At 44.3% G+C, this 21,060-nt stretch overlaps 1 protein-coding gene and 1 long non-coding RNA gene across 4 annotated transcripts in view; one reads left to right on the top strand and one right to left on the bottom strand.

Moving 5' to 3' along the window:
- Positions 1-21,060, top strand: part of LOC409000 (cell adhesion molecule 2) — a 51,827-nt gene that overhangs the window by 17,427 nt on the left and 13,340 nt on the right. The window contains exons 1-2 of one of the 2 annotated variants that reach the window (XM_392530.7): positions 7,098-8,623; positions 20,581-20,786. In XM_392530.7, coding sequence (XP_392530.3) covers positions 8,563-8,623; positions 20,581-20,786 — 267 coding nt within the window. In that variant the 5' untranslated portion in view covers positions 7,098-8,562. Of the gene's footprint in view, positions 1-7,097; positions 8,624-20,580; positions 20,787-21,060 lie in introns of those variants that run through there. The other variant, XM_006561865.3, reaches the window with a different exon arrangement.
- The window catches only part of LOC113218974, a 66,664-nt gene continuing 61,151 nt past the window's right edge, over positions 15,548-21,060 (bottom strand). For both annotated transcript variants that reach the window (XR_003305279.1, XR_003305278.1), the window contains exon 2: positions 15,548-16,107. This is a non-coding gene — a long non-coding RNA (uncharacterized LOC113218974). The remainder of the gene's footprint in view (positions 16,108-21,060) is intronic.

Genomic DNA, 21,060 nt, shown 5'->3' with positions numbered 1-21,060 from the left:
GAGGGAATGATCGAAGAAGAAAGAGGGATTTCGTTTATATAATTTATTCTATGCTGCGAACTTGGAGCACTCGTGGTTAATTCTAAACGGTTTTCATTCGTTGGGAACAAGAGCGCCGTTCCTGGAATACCTCGTATTAGCTCGAATCGCGTGTAGAAATTGCGACGAATTAATATAGACGCGAGTTCATTAGCACCGTGGATTATATTGACATTCGAAACAATATACACGGTCGTCCTGTGACAACTTTATGATTAATAGTTTACACGAACACGGTGTTTCGGTGGCGAATGTCGATACGCCGCATTGTACGAGTGTATGGAATACTTTGCACCACGTCCAATGAGAATCGATCAACATGTAGCCCGCGTTACATGTTTGTGGATTCCCGTAAATTTGCACGGCGTCATCGCGTTACGCGATCGAATAAACGACCCGGGATTCGTGGGACGAACGATCCAAAAAAGAAGAAAAAAAAAAAAAAAGAAAAACCGTTTCAAAATAATTACTCGTTGTAATGATTTTACGATATTAGAACGAAAAAGAAAAAATAACAGAACGTAATTTAAATTTCGCCGATACTTATCCAATGTAGCAACATTTTTTACATCGACGAGAAAAGAAAAGTGTTCTCACGAATGCAGAGATGCACGCGTCTCGATACGGCACGAGCACATTCGGTACATATCCGAAGGTCCGTTTCGAAATATCTGTCGTTCGCGAGATTCGCGACACGAAGGGAAAGTCTTTTTCCGGGTTGGCGAAGACGATTTATGCGGGTATTCGAGAAATATCGGCTCGCGATTCGTCAGAGTTTCGAAAGCTCGTTACGTTTCCCGAACGAAACGATAAGCTCGTTCGCTCGCTCGCTCGCCCGCCCCGTCATAGCTCGGGATGAGCTATTCGCCGTGAACTTCGGGCAAACTTTATCTTCGCGAGGCGGTTATCACGAATCCGGTGGAAATTGTTCGAGAACTTGAAACCTGAAACAATTTCACTGCGTTTAAACCGGGTTCAACTTTGCGCTGTGCGGAGCCAACAGGTGTGATGATAATTCGTTAATTCTCGAAAACTCCCATTCAACCGGGAGAGGAAATTATTTCTCGTTTATTCATCCCTCTTTGTCGCGTCAAACTTTAAGTAAAGCCGTGTCTCTCTCTCTCTCTCTCTTTCTCCCTTTCTCACCCTTTGTCCCATCGCCTTCGATTATTCTCGCGAGAATTCTCGTGTAAAGCGTAACCGTCGAAGATACTGCACTTCGTTTTTCGTGATTTCGATCTCGAAGAGAACTCTCCGTGGAGAGAAGAGAAAGAGAGAGAGAACGGTTGAACGCCGGCAAGAGTGAAAAGGGATTGAATTTCATGAAAGAAATATCGCAGGACTGCAGAAATCGAGATAGAATGTTATCCGGGCAATTGGAATGGGCCGACCAACGCCACCGCTCCAAATCTATGCGTAACGATCCTTCTCCCTTCCCCTCCTTACGTAAATTAAAGATTTGCTACGTTAATTTTCAATTAGCAGCCGCCTCGAGTGCTCGACGAGCATCACCGCCTCATCCAACAGCCAAGTACCATCCATGTCGGAATGCAACAGCACAGGGTTGTTAAAAACTTGAATCTCAAACTTTAACCCAAGTGCATTACCTTTTTAGAGGAGCGCGAACATAATAAATGATAACTTTTTCTTACCGCGACTACACCCTTTGGAATCTTTTTTCTCTCTCCTTCTTTTTTTTTGCGGATAATTTACCAGCATCCTCCACTTCGGTCGGGACGTGATATCGGCGAGCCCTATCCAAACGCTTATCCAAACTCTCGATGTATTATTAACTCCGTGGAAACTAGAGTGCGATTGGATCGGGAAAGAGAGCCGAGGGGGTGCCGAGTTTGCCGAGAAGTTTCGTATCGAAACGTTTTCCGTTTGCACTTCCTGTCAGTGCGGCCGGATGAAAATCTTTCTTCGGGAGGGAGAAGCCCCGCTCTTCGAAACCTATCGGGGCAACTTTGGATACTTAAAAGTTGGCCGACTCTTGGTTAATAGAATTCCCGTGTTTAATGCAAACGACGGAACGGGCCACGTTACAACCAAGTAACGGGGCAGATAAACTTTTCGATTTCGGGGGAGACGTCGGATTAATTCGATATGGCGGCGACCGAATCCTTTTGGACAATGTCCAAAAACTTGTGGGAAGGGAAACCTTCGATGCGTGTAACCCGAAAATTTCCATCTATGTTTTGCAAACGTGGAATCTACATTTTGAGCAAGATGCATCTTCTTGTGCAAAGATTCATAGAAAAGTGAATAATAGAACAGGGGGAGTAATGGAAGGGTGAAGAAACTGATCCCGAGAAAAAACACGGAAGCCGAATTCCAATTTCTCGATGAAATTTTTAAAAAATAGCAGATTTCTTCGTACACATGTACAAAACTGTATTCTTTTTCCTCTTCTCGTCCCGAAGACAAATTCGACGTTTACGGGCTTTATTTTCACGCGTGGATAATAATTCGATTGAACATGGCATTAAGGAATATTACTTTTGCCGGGAATAAATTTAAAACTTAAAGGGGTTGAAAAACACACAAGTTCATTTACAAGTCACGCGAGATCATGAATTTTGTATGAGAATATTTGTTGCGACTTACTTAAGATAAATATACAATTTCCCCGACAGCTTTTTAAGCTCGAGAATTAATAAAAAAAAATAAATAAATAAATAAATAAAATCTACCACCGACGAATTCGTATCGAGCTCCATAAAACACACGGAAAAAGAATAATTCGGAAACGCGGATGAAATCGCGCGGAGGGGAAGAGCGGGAGGAGGAGGAGGAGGAGGGTCAATGATCCGGATAGAACGAATTTAGGTTGACTGTTTGCAAAGTTCTCCGCTCGGTTAACAAACTGAATACCGCAGGCAGCCTTTTCGAATCTGGGATCCGATCCCAGTCGAGGGAGAGAAAAATCGGGAGGAAAGGGACGAAACGACTAGTAGCCCGCCACTTGCACCGCCGATATCGGCCGATCCTTACAACCTGCGTGCTTCACCACGGATATATCACCGGACGTTATCTATCGGAATGCAAGTTTCCCATCAATCGAGGCTCGCTGCGAGCAGCCGGTTTCATTTCGAGTCGCCCGGTTGATTAACAAGAACTCGGCTCGGACGCGACCGACCCCGTTTCCCCGCGAGATACGCTCCGTTTAGCGGCAGGATTAGAGAGAAACTGCAGAGTTTCGGGCGGGACGCGAGTCGCAAGACGCTTGTAGACGAAAAGTTGCGATTGCTTTCGTCCACTGCAAGTGATGAAGTTTTGCGGAATATAACGGATATCGATGAAAATTATAAGGTGAGTCTTGCAGAAGGAATAAAAATATTTATAATAATTATTGGAAGTTTCAGAGAACTGTTTAAATAGAAAGTATCGTTTCGATGCGACAATGTGACGATGATACTTTGACTACAAATTTTCAAATGTATTCTCGCGATAAAATACTCTGGTTATTTTCTTCATTATTATCCACGAGTTAAGGAGATGAAGTAAGTAGAGCTTTAGAGTTGCAAGAAGTAACGATGAATCGAATTTATAGTTAATGTAACTGTTTAACTGACTGTAAATTTATCTTCCACGATAGATTATTACAAGAATTATATTCCATTGGTCAAAGAAAGACAGGAGCACAAGTTTACTCTCGTTCCCTTCTATCGTTTTCAATTTCCTGAAGTCTCGAAGGACCGTCTCAACTCTCTCAACTAGCTCGAGAAATCGGCTTGACCGCGCCCTTAAAATCATTTAAAAGCAGCTCGAGACGTATTCCCGAATGAATTTCAATTCGGAGACTTGGAAAAAGTTCGATGCGAGGGTGAATGTGAACCATCGTTGCGAATTCACGCGGGTGACGGGAATCCAGCTGCGCCAGCCAGTCCGGTGTTTTTCAATTTCGTGCGGAAATGTTCGTGCGTCGCGCCGATAAAATAATACAAGAGAACTCTCGTGAGGAGAGAGAGAGAGAGAGAGCTCGTTATCAATTTCGAAATATCGAAAATCTTGGCGTGTCGCGTCGAAAAAAAGAAGGTCGAAGACTTTTTTTACCGCGGAGACAAACGTTTGCCTCGACAGGCCGCTAATCCGCCTTCTCCTCCGGATTTCGTGTGCACACACGAAAGGCACACACACACACACATACACGTATTATTATCGCTCGGTTTATCGAGGCTCGTTCTCGAGAAAACTTATGCACGGACTCCGCAAGTTTTACTCTAACTTAATCGTCGGTCGCAACGGCGCACGCGCATTCGAGATTCGAGAAATTAGAGCTGGTGTCTTCCCGCGAAGAAAGCGATTACGATACACGAGGATAATTTCTCTTTGAGATCGTCGTCTACTTTCACGAATAAACGTAATTCTTTCTCTCTTTCTCTCTCAGCTGAATTTTATCGGCGGCGAATTTTATCGTATCGTTAATTTGCGCGGCTCGGTCCGGTGACCGACCGCTCGCTGCGAAATGTCCCCCGGAATGGGATTGGGTGGAAACGGGTCGAGGTTTACACCCATGTTTATGGACGTTGGACCGATTCGTGGAAAATGCGATAAAGTGGCGGGAAGATATATGGGGAAATTTGCGAAAATCTTTGACGAAGAAGAAATAGAGGACGATTAAATCGATCGGGTCGTTCGTGATTCGCGATGTTTAATCACGAGAGGATAGAGATAGAAATGAAGTTACACGCGGTGTTTGTCGATGAACGTCGAGGAAAAAATTGGAGGGAGATTGGATGGAGAGAAAGGAGAAAGAGAGAGAGAAGGGTGGGTTTTTTTGTACGACAATTAAGAACGTAAAAGGGATCGATCGACCAAGCTTCGTTTCGTTTTGTTTACTTTCCATTTATTTCCCGTAACTGGCAACTGGTAGGCCTCTCCCGAAACTGTTGGCCGATGGAACGGATCGAATCGACGAGATTCGGCGATGAGGCGACTGATTCGCGGTTACGTTCGTCAGGCATCCCCTTTCATCGACCGATCGAGTCTGCCGGTAGGGCGTCGTTATCGGCGAGAGTTCACGTGCGAGGCGTTGCTGATGAATGGTCCCGCGTCTGCAAAGGCACGCTCGTCACGCAAAACGTTATTTATAACTTTGGCTTGGAAGCTTGTACGTCGCTAAGATTTCCTTCCCCCTTTTTTTTTTTTATTTTTTGAATGAACGTGATACGAATTTTATTAATCTCAAATTATATTACGTAGATTTGAAACGAGGAAATTTATATATGCGTCCGAGATGATATCCTTTCTTTTTTCTTTTTTTTTCAATATTTAACGATCTGTTCCAAAAATCTTGCCTCGACCGATTTACTTCGCTCGAAAAATTGAATTTAAATTCGATCGAAAGGAACGAGCCTTCGCCATTATGTAGAAACGTCGATGAAATTTCAATCAACATTTTTCGAATCGCCGAGATTTACGAATTTGTCCGAATGGATTAAATCGACATCGGCCCACAATTTTCCTCCTTTAACTCGCGCAAACGAACGCGAGTATTGAACGCGCGTATTCATCGTGTGGAAAGCAAAAGTTATTACGTCCCATTTTGCGTATGCGCAAAATTTCCGTGGAAATATTATTCACAAAGCGGCGGATTGCGGAGTAGATTCCATCAAACTTTGCCATATGGTTGTTAAGCTCGAGATAATGTCATTTGTTTCCCTTTCCATACCGATCTCTGTCACACTCGCCAAGATGTAATAAATACAATATTTACACCTTTCAGCGTTCCTACAATGTCGAATAAACCGCGACTCAATCGATATCCGATCGCGCGTCGATCGAATTAAAAAATGGCGAACAGATTTCTTTTCTTTTTTTTTTCACCTATCACGAATGACAACCTTTCCCGTTTTATTCAACGCGATACCGAGAATACTATTTCCTATTGTTACCTCGTTGAAAAATCGGCCAAGTAAAAGAGAAGCTCGAAATCCCCGCTCATAGATGAGATTTTGCGACATCTAACCGACACATCGCGATACTCATCGATCTTGCGACGATCGATTACGACGAGCGCAAATTGGATTCGACAATAAAGCGTACACCGTCCGCTTTATCTATCCGTGAAATTATTTTTTTACGACAAATAGATAGTCGAGTGCGGCTAATCACCGGTATCGCGTGTAATTCCTATCGTTATCCACTCGCGTGTTCCGAGTTCGTATACCCCGCCCTAATGACATGCATTAATAACATGCTCGATGATCGCCACGGAAGATTTATGCGATCGAAAAACGGGAAAACACCCCGTGCCACCGTTGAAAAATATCGCCGTCCCTGGTTCCTTCCTTCCTTCCTCGGCTTCCCGCTGTTTCAACCGTTTTTTTTTTTCCCCCTCCTTCATGTTCCGTCCTTGAAGTAATCAATCTCGATGTCGAGGATGGAAAACTTGGAACGAGTTCGTTAAAAACGCTTCGAGCAGGGCAAGTCTCTCTAAACGAGAGAGCATTTACGGGATTTTCGGTGTTCTCGGCCGCGGCGGAGGTCACTATTCTCGGGCAGGAACGAAAATAAAAGAGCGAAACACCCGGAAGGAAACTGCACGCGTATCCAGATAAAAAAAGAGAGGGCCAACGATCAAACTTATTATCCCTAGCATCATCGTATATTATAAAGCGTATTAAGCAAATCGCGGTAACGATGGTACACGAGAAGAGGAGGGGGTGACTGTCGTTATATCCGCGAGCAATCAAGGAGGTGATCGAGAGAAGAACGCGGGGAAGAATATCTCGTTCCTTTCCTACCCCAAGTATCGTAGATTTCGTAGCTCGATTTTCGTACTCGTTGCACGCCCTGCCACACTTTCTGTCCGTGACACACAGTGCCGTACGTCGCGACGCGTCGTGACCGACGCGAGCTACTACCCTTAACACTACACCCACGTTGACCCAGCCTCGTGTCGGTGAGGCTGGTCCGCGTTCTCTGTGCATGTGCCTCTCCGTGTGTGCCGGAGTGGGTTATACGTGTGCGCGAGGGACCCCTGTCCGTGGACCCTCTGCGCGTTTCCACCATCACAGGAGGTGGATCGGAAGCGCGCATGCTCCCACGGCCAAGAATCACCCCAGTCAGGGTGAATCTGCCACCGAATCAAGACGTGGTGCGTGTCGTGTCGTGTCGTCCTATATAACATGTCGCGCACATAGACGCCAAGGTGTCTCTCTTTTTTTTCCTCTCTCTTTCTCTCCCCTCTTCCTGTCCCCCCGCGAGGAAAATTCGTACTCGAGAAGGAATTTCGAAGGTGCGAAATGAGGCGAAGCGACGAGAGGAGGATCGCGCGAGGAACGTTCCCTCAGACTTGTGAACAGTGAGACTCGCCGTGTCGTGTGTACGCCGGAGGAGGATCGAGGGGAGGAAAAGGGGATCGAAGGATTGTGAACAATCGTGGAGCACGTGTGCGACGATGTCGAGATTGTTGTGTAGGAAAGTGCGCGACGGTCGATTCGTCAGGCCCTGAACGGGGCCAGTTCCGGGGCGAGAAGAATCTTCGCCTCTTTGACCGAGATTTGCCGAGGTGGCAAGTTGCGTTGAACTTTTTTTAACATGCCACGATATCGAGGCGAGGGAGCGCTCGAACCACGGTTAACGACGTTCTTCCTATCCGCATTATCGGTGCGATAAATGGCGCTCTCGTTTAACCGTAACACCTTCGAAAGGAAATACGAGCTCGAAGCTCCAGCGGGAAGCTAAGACTCGCTCCCCAGACATGGAGTGAAAAAACGTTAACGTTCCTTCGCACGACACATCGCGTAAATTTCGCCTGCCTTCGAAAGTGGAGGAAGGAACGATTTTCCAAGGATCGATACGACTCCCGTATTGGAGAAGAGGTTGACCGACGTCCAGTTGCCAGGCGGTAGATCGACGGATCGAAGGATCGTGGGATCGAAGGATCGTGGGATCGAAGGATCGTGGGATCGAAGGATCGTGGGATCGAAGGATCGTGGGATCGAAGGATCGTGGGATCGAAGGATCGTGGGATCGAAGGATCGTGAGATCGAAGGATCGTGGGATCGAAGGATCGTGGGATCGAAGGATCGTGGTGTTGTTTCCGCGAAACCCGCCTTTTCTTTTCACCCGAAAAACTTGGTTCATCGACCGTCGATCCGTCGTCGTGTGCCTCTCCTCCTCCGCTTCTCCTCCGTCTTCGTCTCGATCGCTCCAGTTTCACTGATCTACGGCCGAGCCGAGACCACGACGTTTCCCGTCGGCCAGCCAATTTTATGGGAAACGTAAACGAGGGGCGTTCGACCCGAGTCGGGGCGCGGAAGATCGAAGCGCGGCGCGTGGTGGCGATCGGAACGGAACTCCAATAATCTGCCGGTGCCCGCCTCGGAATCTCGCTCGTGTTCATCGAGCGTGGAGAGTGTCGTGGACCTTTGCGACTTGGACGCGATGTCGACGCGGCCGCGATAAGGATTACCCGTCAAGTGGATGGAGACGTGACGTCGGGTGTCGGCTAACGAAGAGGATGTGAATCGCACACGGTATCGAAGTGAACGCGCTTATCAAACGATCGCGGACATGGCTTTGAGGTGGCAGGCGAGGCTGTCCATTGCTGCCATACTCTTCATGTGCACGGAAGGTAATTATCAATCCAGGGATTCGCGGTGATCGAATGGAAAATGGGAGAGCCAAGGTGGACGAGCAACGCTCTCGTGATCGTCGAGATTGGGCCGAGAGATTAAACCGGCCGATCTAACGGCCGGCTAGAAGTTATTCGATCGAGAGAACGTAACATCAATCGGGCGGCAAAATGGCACGCCTAATGGAATTACCGGCGTGCACGGGTGCGTGCGACTCGAATTCATCGTATGCATTATTCATAAGTCAGCTGTCTGTGTTGGCCCTAGCTTGGAACAGTGGACAGGGAGGGAGGAAGGGGAGGGAGAGAGAGGGAGGTATAAGTTTTGCTTTTCGACGGAAAACGAGACACGGTGGTGGAGGGTCGCATGGTGGTCGGGTCCCCCTCGGTTAATATCGATCACGTAAACTAATTACGCGAAGTGGCGCGACGTGGTGCGCCTCAGATACGTATATGGAAGCCGGCCGCGATCCTCCTCCTCCTCCTCCTCTCCGGAATGAAGCGCGACCGCTATTCCTCTCTCGACGCCCCAACTTGACTTCCCACCAACGCGATTTCTACTCCACGTTTCGCACCCCGTTTACGCTATTGTCGACGCTACACGCGTTCATGGATATTGTTTGTTGAAGTTTGATCTTGGAGGATTCGTGAACTGTGCGGTGTCGTGTTTTCGCGCGTATTTCGAATTTGAAGAAATATTACATTTGAAAAGTATAGATTTCCGTTATATTCACGATTCTCGTGGGACGAAAAGTTGTATTCTTTCTTTCTTTTCTTTCTTTTTTTATTTCGTCGTCGAACGCTTCCGAAATTGTGGACGTCGCGAGAATTCCTGTCTATATACATACAATTTGAAATCGCGGAAAAATCATTAAGGTTTACAACTACTTTCGTAATCATTGAATTGGGATTTGTTCGAAGCTGTTACGTTGTAACCAGCGGAACGAAACGAGCAACGAGTTACTCGGAAATACGCAACTTTCTACCGGCGGCGTTAATCCGCTGGGTATTAATACGTTGAAAATGGTTGAAATTAAGCCGCGCGCATTCCCGGTTATGAAACGGCCCCGTGGAGAGTAACAAGTTTTCTCGATTAGTCCTTTCGTTCGGTTTGTCTTGCCTTGCCTCGAGAACGGGCCCACCTCGTTCCTACCACGCTAATTTCCACCAAATGGAAATTGTTCCTCGACGTGCATCGTTTCGATACGCGCAACGAATATATATATATTTGCGAAAGATCGTTAACGCGGAATAAATATTACAGCGCGAATCTTCTTTATTTAAACGATCAATGGACGAGATCTCGACGAGATCTCGTTGTCATTTTTATCGTAAAAACTCGTTAAACTAATCCCCCCTCGTTTCCGTTAATTCGATTACTTTGCGGGTTCATTGACACGTTCATGATCGCGATTTGATTAAATTCACAGTCGAGTTCGTTTTACACGGCTCGCTTTAATTACAATTAAAGCGAAATATTATAGCGGCAAACTTGCTTGTTAATTACGCCTGGTTATCTAATTTACGTATTTTACCGATTGACCGGGATCAACTATCGGAAAGTTGGCGAAAGCCTTCGCTGAAAGATCGTGTTACGAGACGAGGGGGCGATAGAGTTTAAAGCTAATTAAATCCATACGCTCGGATTCGACTGCGTTTCAACCCCGTCCGGTTATTTTTTACGCGTCGATTTCAAACAATTCGGGCGAAATCCATCCGTAACCCGGATAATGGTATTATATATACGTGGCGCGAAGAAAAAAAAATTTTTTCCATCGAATGTAATGAGACCTGGAGGTGGGGGGAAATGAAAAAAAGGAAAAAGAAGAAAGGAAAAAAAATCCTATTTGCAAAATTATATTTCCGGGCACGAGATAGTGGAAGGAGAAACGCGATTTCGAAAATAGGAGAGAGAAAGAAAGAGAAAAAGGGAACGGATAATAACATTTTTCGCCAGGAGAATCAGTTTGATGTTTTTTCCGGTAAAAACTAAAAGCTGCAAAGTACTAGAGTTTCGCACAATAATTGGAAGCAACACGAGAGCAAATTGAAAACTGAAGTTCGATAAGCAGATTTCCTGGATAATTTTGCGTGGAAAATCATCAGTTTGTATTTGTTGGAGAAGCTTGGCGTTTCGTTCAAATAAAACGATTGGTATTCCGCGCTCCCCTTTGAAAAGTAACGAAAGAGTAAAAGAGGGGAATAAACATACATGTATAGGATCGCGTATACGTTTATATATATATCTCAACAAAAAAATTTTTAATTCACTTTTCTAAAAGGTTTCGCTGTCAACGTTTGTATTTACTCGCCAACTCTCATCTCCATTCGACTCTGTCCATTTCCTTTCATACGGATATCTCGGCCAAAACGTATATAACTTTTGGAAATCTTATCTTATTGTCTCGCTTCGTCGCCGCCCGAGTTTTCCAGGTTTCGAAGCAGCACACACTATCGAACTTGGGTCGACGAACAGGGACCCATTGTGATTTCTTTATCTGGATGATAAATTGGCCTATCCCTCCGCTCTTTGCCCGAGTTTAAGGACACCGATCGTTGCAACCGTTTCGCCAATTTCTCGATTCGATTTTTTCGAGGGAAAATTCGAATCGTCTCGCGCGTTCGCTCGACAAAATTCGACGAAGAGAATCCAGAAGATTCTCATTCGAAAATCTTTCTTGGAAATGTTAAGAAGAGAAATCAACGCAACGTATCGTGTATTAAACACTCGACGAAACTTTCCCTCCCGACTTTCTACGTAGAGAAACGTAGAGAGTCTGTTTCTTCTTCCCTACCTTTCCTCGCTCGATGGAATAAACATTTTTTCAACGAGTAAAAAGTAGGGAAACTGAGAAACGGAACGTCGAGAGGGAATTACACGAAACGCTCGACACTGTGGACTCGTGACACGTGAAATTATATACGCGGTTCGCTTTTCCACCGACAAAATTATAAATTCGTTAGCGGAAAAGTTGGACGTGTCGAACATCGAGAGAGAGAGAGAACGAAAAATGGTCGCTACAGGAACTTTCCTCTTTCGACGTTCATTCTCGACGCGTGTGCTCCGGCTACTTCTCATTATCGGCATAATTTCACTATCCAACGATGGCTAAACTTTTCAACCGAGGCCACTCGGTATTATTATTTTAAAATAACCTCTCCTCACCAGTTTCTATCCAACAGGCTTGTCTATTCCACTACCCGAATCTCGGCGGTAAAGGGAAACTTCGTTTCCTTGGGATCCTTCCTCCCTTTCTTTTCTTTCCCCCTTTTTTTTTTTTTTTATCTCGCCACTGCTACGAAACCCGGAAACTACGACGAACCTTGAAATAACTTTTCGCAATAATAAAACGCCGCTTCCTCGAACGGGAGTTTGGGGAGCCTCGAGATTCTCTCCTAGCTCGGGGCGGTGCTCGTTACTCTTACCGGATCTACTTCCATCCCTTCCCAAAGGAACGTGACCGACCAATAAGGGAATAAAGTAGCTGGTAATTATTTTCACGCCTCGAGAGAGTTTTCGTTTGACCCTCGTAATTCCGGAACCCCGCCATCACCATTTCTCTTCCTTCGAATCGTTTCCCTCTTTCCTCTCCTTGTACGCGGCGTATATAAGAAGATAAACGTCCCGTATTTAGTTGAGAGCTGCGAAATTTGTCAAAATTTGAAGGAACTCCCCCTCGACAGGGGAGGGGGTTATGGCTATAGGCGCGCGCGCGCGGCACCTTCGAGCGGGGGGGCTTGTTAATTCAAAGCCCTCGTAGAGTAGGAAACATTAAGTTCCGGCGTGTTTTAATTACGAGCCTAAGCGCGAGCACCCTCGACCCGTTTAAGCGTGGGATTCTGGGTACCCGGGTGCTGCATTTCCGCGTCACGTGACGAGCGACGATAAACTCACAAAATCATGGCCGTTCCATTATTCCGCGACGTGGCCCACTTGTCCCATAATGGATACGTCGCGTCGTGTCGTCGCGTCGCGTCGGCTTCGTTTTCGACGGAAGAGGATGGACCTAGAATCGACCTTTAAGCACCTTTCGATTTATTACCTGGTTGGAAGGAGAGAAAAGGAAGGAAGGGAAAGGAGAAACGAATGAATAGAGTGAAGGCCTCTCTCTTTCGAAAGGAGGGTGGATGCGAAGGGAAAAAAGGCAGAAGAGGGGGGACGTTTCGAGTCTTAATTAATTGCCTTTATCATCGGCTACTCAGTTCGAACCTTCTTTCTTTTATTTTCTATCCCTTCTTCATCCTCCTCTTGTATTTTATTCTACGCTTGCCCCCCCTTTTTTTGTCTTGGAGCGAGAAGTATGGGAGTATAGGCGTGGAAGAGCAAGGGGTCGCAACTCGTTCCGACGGAATGAAGTAATGAAATCTGATCCGACATCGTTAACAGGTCTAATAGGGCTGATATGGCGAAGCTTATACGTCGATAAATTGCGAGGGTGTGTGCATCGGGACGCTCACCAACTTTTGCCCTGGCTGTATTTGCACCGACGGTGCAATTTATCGTTCCGAGTACTCTTTAAAAAAGAGATTCTTCTCATTGTTTCCTCGTGCCGCGTATTACGCTTTCCGCCAAGAAGAATTTCACTCTTCCTATCCTTCCTATCTGTAACCTTATCGACGAGAATTCGAGATAAGCAAATTTAAACATTAGGATCGTGAATCCATTTTGGGAATAATAATTAAAAAAAAAAAAAGAAAAAGTAAAATTCAAACCAAAACGCGATACATCGTTGCTTCGTGAAATGGGGTATATTTTTTTATATATTTCTCCGATATTTTTTTTTTTTTAAATTAGCCATGCAACAGCATCGTTGTAACGGTGAATTTGTTTATTTGTTGGAATTATAATTGCCCGGCCAACGGAAGTTTAAAAATGTCAACGAAACAAATACCGCGGTTAGAAATTGCGTAGTGATGGTCCACCCATATGAATTAAAAAAAAAAAAAAAAAAAGAAAAAAAAAGTATCGCGTCATTGTTATTTAAATTTTCCAGTTGATTTTTCCTTTCCATTCGCGAAACGGATGGATATTTTTGTATATTGTATATAATTTTTATTACCGCGTAAATATATAAATACGCGATCATCCTTAGAATTGTAAAATTCATTTTCCCTGTTGACAATTTCATATTGTTTTTAATAAAATAAAAATCTTCGTCAACTTTATCAAAGATACATCTCGATCAACGAGTTCGAATGCGTTAAGAATATCAGAATATAGCTTTTCGTTCACCCGAGGCAATTAATTATATAAAGCAAATATACCTATTTTCCATCGAACGTATAATCATTTTAACAATGTAAACCGCACAACTATGATGAACTTCGAGCAACGTTATCCATATATATATATATATATATATATATATATATATATATATATATATATATATATATTTATAATCGACGAAAATGTATTTAAATCATATTCCTTAGCGATTTAAATTTTATTAAATAATAATAATAACAATCTTAACGAGAATTCGCGTTAGACTCATAGGCACGAATCCATTGCCATTTCAAACGAACAAAATTCCCATTCTCTAGATGCCGAAAATATCAAAGTTTACGTATCGAGTTCATGCAATATGCATTTCTAATTTTCTTTTCTTCCTTCCTTCTAGAGATATCTCGATATTCCGTGATAAATATAAAATTTCCAAGGAATTTCGCGCGACGATCTGACATTTCCTTCGACGCGATATATTATTTCTTCTTTACATCTTTCTCTTTACTTTACACTTTCTCTCCTCTATACACGGAGGACATAAAACGTCACGGGCACAATGGAAGGAAGAAACGACGACGACGACGACGACGACGACGACGACGAGCCTGTTAAGAAAGGCCGGGATTGGCATTCAAACGCAATCATTACCCGCAAGATGGCGCTATCGCGAGAGGGAGGGGAAATTACAATCCGTGCCAAAAATCTCGACAACGCGATCAACGTTTAACAACGTTAACAAATCAGCCGGTTGGTAAACGAGTCTCGTTCGAGCTGCCGGCCAAGCGGCTGCAACTTATCGCGTCGCATATATCAATATTCCGCTCGTTTTGCCCGCGTCTTGCTTCCCACCCACAAATCATCCCTGCGACGGTGCACGAAAGTTATGCCGGCGAACCACGTACGGGTACACCGGGCTATTTATTTCTCGCAATCTGTGGCGACCAGAAAAAAAAAGAAGAGGGGGAGGGAGAGAAAGAGGGAGAGGGAGAGAGGGAGAAAATAAAATAAAACACCGCTCGACCGCATACCATCGTTCTTACGGTCGGTCGTAGAGACAAATCCGTGACATGGTCACGCGACCTCTCCCCCTCCTTTCCCCCCCGCCTGATTAAATTACATTGCCTATTTAAAAGATAAGGAGAACTCCGTTATCGAACTTATTTATCGGATCCTGGCCAGGTTTACGACCAGTTTAGTTGGAGCGAGACCGATGTGCCTTGGTTACACCCAACCCCATTTAATTCCCTGATTTACACTAAATACGCACGTAAGCCGCGGGGATAATTAACTGCGCTCTGAAAAGAACAAGTTTGTATTCATTTTTCGCGCGAGAGCGTATCCCGCTCTCCGGTTGATCACGCGGTCGGTTTTTTTTCTTTTCTTCTTTTCTCTTTTTCTTTTTTCTTTTTTTTCTTTTTTTTTCTTTTTTTTTTACCCCTCCCATTGTATAGATTAATTAAATCCGGACAGAGAGAAAACTGTTTCCCCCGTGGAGAATGGAAGAGAGGGATGGAATTCGAAGCGAAATTGCATCGAATTTTTTCCTGGAGATTTTTTTCATGGAAATCAAAGGAAGACTGGATGCGTACAATATATTTCGACAGAGGTCCCTTTGCTTTCGGAGAATGCCACTTTCATAGCCACGGAGGACATTTCTTTTTTTTTTGTTTTTTTTTTTTTTTTTTTTTTTTTTTGTATCCTTTGATAATCAATCGACAAATTTTTGACTAGATTTAAACGGTGTTCGTTGATCTTTGTCGTAAATACTACTTCTACTTGTTTTCGCGAGAAACTTGAAAGAAACTCGTAACCGAAGTTGAAGGAATAGAAAAGCACACCAAAGGCCGTCCAAAGTTTTATGCAATCTCACGGTACAAGATATATACGCCGTTCATTTAATTCCTCGAGGAGCTAGTCGACAACGTATATTCAGAAAGTACAAGTTGCAAGAGGCCGAAATATGATCATAACTCTTCTAGGGAAACGATCTCTCCCTCGAGAGGACAGACCTAAATATTCGGATCGCCGCTCCGACGACGAAACCTGGAAATCCTCTCTTTCCGCTTGGAAATTGCGGCAAAATGCGAACGGTATCGAGCACACCCGGACTCCCTTAAATGCCTTAATCTCGCCAATCCTTTAGAATCGAATCCTTTTGGTGCCAACGACAACGGTTTGCTCGGGAACGAATTTCAACAACGAATCAATCGCATCATACCTTCTTCCAAGTCCGACTGAGTGAAATTTCTTCTTTCTGAAAAAAAAAGAAAAGAAAAGAAATAAACGATAAGTTTCAAAGTTAAATTACCGAAAACTCGGATATCCTACTCGAGAATAGGTTTGCATTTCAATTACGCGTGATTGAAGATCTCGCTCCGGGGAACCAGTTCTAGAGTTCCATACTCCTCACTGTGCATGCACAATGATATTAACATTTTAACCGGCAAACAGGCCACGTTTGAAGTTCACGCCAGGCTATAATAGGTCTTGCAAAGTTAATTCCGTCAAGTTGTGCATGAACTTAATCGAGTCGCGGCGAGGCATACCTTTAAACTCCCCTCACGACAGGTAACGGTACAGCCGTTACGTATTTTTCCAACGACTTTCCGCATTAAGTTATCGCGAATGGTGTATCGAAGATGGATAATAGAAGGAACGATAAAGCCTATTCCTATCCCCGATCGCTTTCAATATCCAGGCGAATACCATTTATACTAGCTCTCTCTCTATCTATCTACATTTTACGATACTGCAATAATCGCAGTATGCAATATCCATCCACATTTTTTCTCATCACCGACCATTTCCAACCGCCCGTTTCCTTTTTCCCTCGAAAACGTAGGAGGAGGAGGAGGATCGTTTCTCTTTGTGACGGATAGCTGAACACTTTTCTTTCTCGACGACGTCTGCGCCGCGCGACTTACTCGACTAATTAGAACGCTCGAATTCCTAGGCATCTTGGCGACGACCGTCGTAATGGCCGTTTTTCGTTTCGCAAGCGTTTCAACTTAGCTTCTCCTTCTCCCTGTGATTGTGACTACGTTGGTCATCCAACGTTGGGCTTCCATTGTGCGACTAAAAAGTGGTTGGTTAAGTGAACAACCTGTTCAGACAATTCCTCCGCTTTCTAGCACGGTGGCACAAATCCTTTCGAGCACACGCACAAAAGAAATGGATCCAGTTCGGCTTGGATCAAAATCGTACGGGCCAGAAAATATCTTACTGTGCTCTTGTCGCCCGATTCCATGAACTACTACGATAGATTACCATGCTGCAATTCGTCCCGTTCAGTGTATCGATTCACGAAGCCGATTGACGATTAAAGGGCGGAAACTTTATCCATCTCCGCGATCCATCGACACACAATTTTCGCGCACAATTATTTTTCATTCTTTGTTATTAACTTTGTCACACGATCGGTGCGACATGCCGGGATAACAGCGTTCGTCATAACGAGAGCCAGCCACATGACCACATGAAACGGCGCGGCGGTTTGTGACGCCGAGCTCCAATTACCAGAAGTTAGGGAAGTGAAAGAGAGAGAGGGGGGGGAGGGTGGGGTCGGGAACAAGCGCGACCGATCGAATCCGGTTTTTTTCTCACCTGGGCGAAAATGAATGGGCCGCAATTTGTCGCACTCGTCCATAAGTCATTGAAAATTGTCATTGCAATTTATCACGAATCCGCCGGGTGTAATTTTATTTTCAACGGATGGAACTTCGCAACGAGATCCGCCGTTATTTTCCATTAGGCGCGATTTACCGGTGATAAGGAATGCTAACCGCGTTCAATCATTCTGGCAATTACGGCCATCCTCCCCTCCCCTCCCCTCGACTCGCCGCGAACTTTCTTTGTCGAATCGAAGGAGAGAAAGAGAGAAAATAACTGATGAACTTTACTCGTCCCTGTGAAATATATCTTTACAAGATATAAATTCCTCTATTATTCGTACGTCGGATATACCGAGTCGCGTGAATCACGAGTACGACAAATCGATTTGAAACAAAGGTGTGCATGTCTGTATTCGTGTCGGTGATTTTTTTCTTCCTTTCTTTTTTTCTTTGATGAATCTTATTTGCCGCGATTTCTCGGCAGATTCGGTTACCAATCGTATTAATTCAAAGGAGAGAAATTTTCTTTCTTTTTCTTTTCTTTTTTGTCCGCTTTCGCGCGAGAAATTTCTATCGTCCATATTGAAATCGATTGCTATCCGATATTATTACGATACTATCCCCATAAAACGTACGGATATTTGTTTGCGTTATGGTCTGAATTTTATAAACAGTTGGATGGAGATAGATAGGGAGAGAGAGAGAAGGGTCATAACATTATATGGCTGTCATACGTCGATAAATATTCATGAGGTTGTGAAATAAAGTCCGGCCATCACGTGTTCATCAAGATAAATGGAAGTATCGGCAGTAAATTGTACGTGTCGTGAAGAAAGTCCGCGGTCCTTTGTCCGCGACCTGAAAACTCTCGAAAACGAGATTCGTGTTATTCCATGAATACTGATCGTTCCATCCGAGAAGCTTGATCGGGTCGACGAAATTTTCATCGTTCTTAATTTATTTTGCTCATCCCTTCCCCCTCCTCCCCGAGAGGGCTTTAACGACGACGGGGAGGGAAACGAAGGGAGGAGGGCGATGGTTAGCCGTGATACGTATTAACGCCACATTGCCAGAAAATTCGATGCGCGAAACGATGGATTCTGGTTCCAAGGTAAAGTGAGAGGCGGAAGAATGATCGTGGAAAGAGAAGAAAAGCCAGAGGGAGAGGGAGAGGGAGAGAGATTGCGCGGGAAAGCTCGTTATAAGCTCTCTATGCAGCTTGCTACAGAATTAATTAAAGCGGAAGCGTGGAAGCAAAGCGCATATAAAATATCAAGAAATGTCGACGGTTATTACCGGGGAAGGATTTTATTATTTTTGTTATTCCATTGATCACGCTCGATGCGCTTAAATTCCCTACCTTGTTTGCCGATAATCCGCTATTTCTCTTGCGTAAAGAGAGTCGTAATTGAAGCTAGCAAAATTGAAAATTAATTATTTGCTTTCTGAGAGAGCGTAACACGTGAAACACGTAACGCTCTCTTTGACGTTAAAATCGGAAATTTTCATAAAGCGACGTTGATCAACTTTGCTTTTGAGCGGCCCAATTAAAGGTTAGATCAACATGCAAATTGCGATAGTTGCTTTGATACGGAGGAGGGAAGGAGCAAGAGTCGCGTTACGTAAGGAACGAGGCAAAAGGGACCCGGGGTGGTCTCCTTCGTATTATTGCTCGATTGAAAAAGTTACCTGCCAAGGGGAATGCACGTCGAGGAATTAGCATAGTTGGAACGATGTGGGTGGACTCCCGTTTTATTCATGTATATTAATAAGCAAGCTTATCGCGTACGCGTTTCAAGCGTCGGACGTCTGTATCGGACGACTTTTCTTTTTCCACCTTTGATGGATTGATGCGAGAAAAACAACGAAACAACCCCTCCTTGCGGGGAAGGGGAGGCAACTTCCATCTCCTCTCGTTCCCCTTCATCTAATTCACTCTTAAGCCGAAACGTAATGAGCTCTCCGATCTAATCTAATTCCATCTAATCTCTTCCCGGCTTCTATATACTTGCAGGCTGGCCTACCTCAGGCTATTATGTTTCTCCGACCTATAGAAAATCTTCTATACCTTTTTCCCATTGAACGTGCACCTAACGTTCCTAAAGCTACCCTTCTCTCTCTCTCTCTCTCTCTCTCTCTCTCTCTCTCTCTCTCTCGGACAATTTATTTTTAACGACTCGAATAAAAGTTATTCCCTGTTATCTCTTTCCAAATATTTCTCGAGGGTAATAACTAGATAAATGCGGATAACAACAATGAATCATATTAATGATAATTATGTATTGAGAATAGGGGAAAAATGGAAATTCTGTCTTTTTTTTTTTTTTCAAGAAAATTAGATTGAATCGAAGGTTGAATCGATCGAAGTTGATTCGCATTCTTCATATCCAATTCCGATCGATTTTCTTCAACTTCGACGAGATCGCACGACTATTTCGAGCTATTCATCACTCGTGAATAATTTTCAATCCATCTTTATTGGTCGAACTTTTAAGGATGCACGCGCGCGCCAGTTTGATACGAGGGTAACGATTACCATGCGAATGAAATAAAGGAGCATTAATATTCGAGGTATGTGAATGATAAAAGAGTTATCATAGGTGATTTTGAATTTTCGGGGAGGGAAAATTTAGGACGCGTTTTCGTATAAACATCCTCGGCCAACGGTATTGAAAGAACAAGCAAATTTAATACGCGAGTCGAATACGAAATCTGATTTCCGACGACCGCGCAATAGCGTGACAATTTAACTCCCGTCACTCCCCCCGTAAAAACAGAAATACACGCGCGTATCCCGAATGTCCGAATGTTTAAAATCAATTAATCGTCGAAACTCGAATTTTCACGCACGCCAAGGGCAAAAATTATTTATTTTCCGTTCCATTTGTTTCACGGCCCCTATTAAAAGAACGTCCATTCGTTCGATTTCGTATGGAATGAAAGAAAAAGGAAAAAGAAAGAAAGAAAAAGGAAAAGGAAAGAAAATTGTATATACTTTTATTATATGAAAAATTATTTTTCTCTTCGATCATCCCCTCGCTCTCGCGGAGGGCGAAAGAAGTAACATTTCTCTGACTAACCAATTTTTCTCTCCCCTTCCCCTCTCGTTGTTGCAGATACGCTGAGCTTAGGAGATCGCACGATGGACAACATGGATCGACACGGTGGTCAGGGTAGACCGCGGAACCAGATGCTCGATCCGCCCAACATGAAACTGAAGGTGGAGCCTACGTTCGACTACTCGCAGAACACGAACGTGACAGCGCTGATAGGGAAGACCGCTTATCTCACGTGTAGGGTTCGCAACTTGGGCGACAAAAGCGTAAGATTCCTTCATTTCCATCGTCCATTTTTCCGCGTACGAATTTTCTCTGCCGAGTTCCCTTTCCCCAACATTTATTTCTTATTCCTGTTTCCGAGTTGGAATACGGGATATTGCTCCGGGGAAATTGTTCAAGACAGGTTAATGTTCCAGAAAAATGGTTACCTCTATATATATTACACATTTCTCTCCATCCCAACGTGGGGTTTCGACAAATTTGTGGCAGGAAGGTAATCACGACAAAGGCCTGGTACATCGTTGAGCGAACAAGAGA

Source organism: Apis mellifera, linkage group LG9 (genome assembly GCF_003254395.2).
Source record: "Apis mellifera strain DH4 linkage group LG9, Amel_HAv3.1, whole genome shotgun sequence".
Taxonomy (NCBI): domain Eukaryota; kingdom Metazoa; phylum Arthropoda; class Insecta; order Hymenoptera; family Apidae; genus Apis; species Apis mellifera.
Note: the sequence above shows the minus strand (reverse complement) of the source record. Positions and strands in the feature narration are given on the sequence as shown.